The sequence below is a fragment of the Belonocnema kinseyi genome, chromosome 3 (assembly GCF_010883055.1).
Source record: "Belonocnema kinseyi isolate 2016_QV_RU_SX_M_011 chromosome 3, B_treatae_v1, whole genome shotgun sequence".
NCBI classification, from domain to species: domain Eukaryota; kingdom Metazoa; phylum Arthropoda; class Insecta; order Hymenoptera; family Cynipidae; genus Belonocnema; species Belonocnema kinseyi.
This window is the reverse complement of record NC_046659.1, coordinates 39346146-39347898: the sequence shown is the minus strand read 5'-3', so window position 1 is coordinate 39347898 and position 1753 is coordinate 39346146. Positions and strand designations below refer to the sequence as shown.

Here is a 1753-nt window from a genome sequence, read left to right as displayed (position 1 = left end):
TTGCATACGACTTTATTCGAATTACGAGTGTTGTAAACAATGAAAATAAAGTCAGTCATCTTGATGAACTTTAAAATATCTGTAATTGTCCATTCTTACATTCATTAGCTACGCAAATATTAAACGCTTATCATTATCATTATTTCAACACACACTGAAAATATCTCTACACATGGTACTTTATCTCACACTACATCCACACTTGAAAATAAATGTTTGACTGAATACTGATACATAGCCGAATTTATATTCTTCAGTTTATCGATTTCTGCATAAGCTTCAGCCAATTTGCCAGAATTATCAGTAACTAAGAAGCAGGTACCAGAATTTCTCTCCATATAGGAATCCGAATTTAATATATTGGCAATATTTTGATTGTTGTGTGTCACTTCCAAGAAATCATCCTTTCCACTTCCATCAGACGTTCGTTGTAAAGGTTTCACAACCAAACTGGGTTTCAAAGTGCTTTTACGAAAATTTTCAAAAGATTTTGCAAAAAAAGCCGATACAATCGGACGTTTATGCTTCAACGTGTTGATAATCTCACGACCCGAAATATCCCAAACATTTACCAAGCCATCTATGCCACCAGATAATAGTGTTTTGCAATCTGTGGAAACTGATAGAGTGATTACGCTTCCTTCATGACCCAAAAGGGAGGTACGTTCACCCTCTTTACTTGAACCACCATAGCATGGAACTCCTCGAGGTGAATCATGAAGATTAACTTGCATTATTTTGCCATTCGCACCACCGATGAACAATCTCCTCTCAGTTATGTCCATGGCCACTGACATAAGAGGCACGTCGCATGGAATGGTCAAGAGAACTTTGCCAACATTAGCATCAAATATCTTAGCTGTGCAATCAGCAGATGCAGAGCATAATCTTCCCCTCAAGCCAAAATGACCAAAATACAGATCTTTTATAGATCTGGAGTGAACAGTAAATGAATAGAGAGGATTGTTTTTACCGTTTACCACTTCAGAAAGTGACCATACAAAAATGAGGCCATCTTCTCCGCCACTAGCAAACGATGATCCATCTCGATTGAAGGTCAGGCAAGTGACTGTCTGAAAATGTTCTGATAGTGTTACAAGTAATCGACCTGTGCAAAGTTGCCAAACATAAATTTTTTCATTTATGCCTGCTGCAAGGTAGGATCCATTAGGAGTCGAAGCTAAAGCTGAGACTTTTCCAGGGGTTGAGAGTCGAAGACTGGGAACTGTATTTTGGCTATTCAAAGGCCATATATGGAGTCGAGGCTTAGTGGCATCTGCTGCTAATAAATAACTGTCACCGAGAAGTTGAAGTGTGCGAAATCCAATGGCAGATGCATTTCTGTATGTTGAGAGAAGGGAAGCCGTTGATGGGTCCCACACGGCTGCGTTGTAACTCTCTCCAGTGCTGTCACTTGAAATGATGACTTCTTTGGAGCCCCTCATTTTTAGACAGTTCTTGAAACATAAATTGTTATAATTCGTTAAGGTCATGTGATAATTATTCGATTCCCACATTTACGAAATTTATTTACTAGAACTTACGTCGTCACAAAATGATATAACGAGTTAAAAAATTGAGGAGTTAAATAAAAGGCGCTAAGAAACGTTTTTATGGTCCTGAATTCCTGGCACTACACAAAAAAATTAATTTAAAAATTTTATTTTGCATTTCCAGAAGTTTAGAACCATAAAAAAGATTCTTAGTGCCTTTTATATGATTTCAAAATTTTTGCATGTAAGTTGCAAAAAAC

At 37.3% G+C, this 1753-nt stretch overlaps 1 protein-coding gene across 1 annotated transcript; it reads right to left on the bottom strand.

Moving 5' to 3' along the window:
• Nucleotides 1-60: 60 nt before the first annotated feature.
• LOC117169612 (WD repeat-containing protein 18) lies at nt 61-1457 on the bottom strand. Its single transcript, XM_033356064.1, has one exon. It carries the CDS (start codon nt 1443-1445, stop codon nt 186-188), a length of 1260 nt encoding a protein of 419 aa, XP_033211955.1. The 5' UTR covers nt 1446-1457; the 3' UTR covers nt 61-185.
• Nucleotides 1458-1753: the final 296 nt, after the last annotated feature.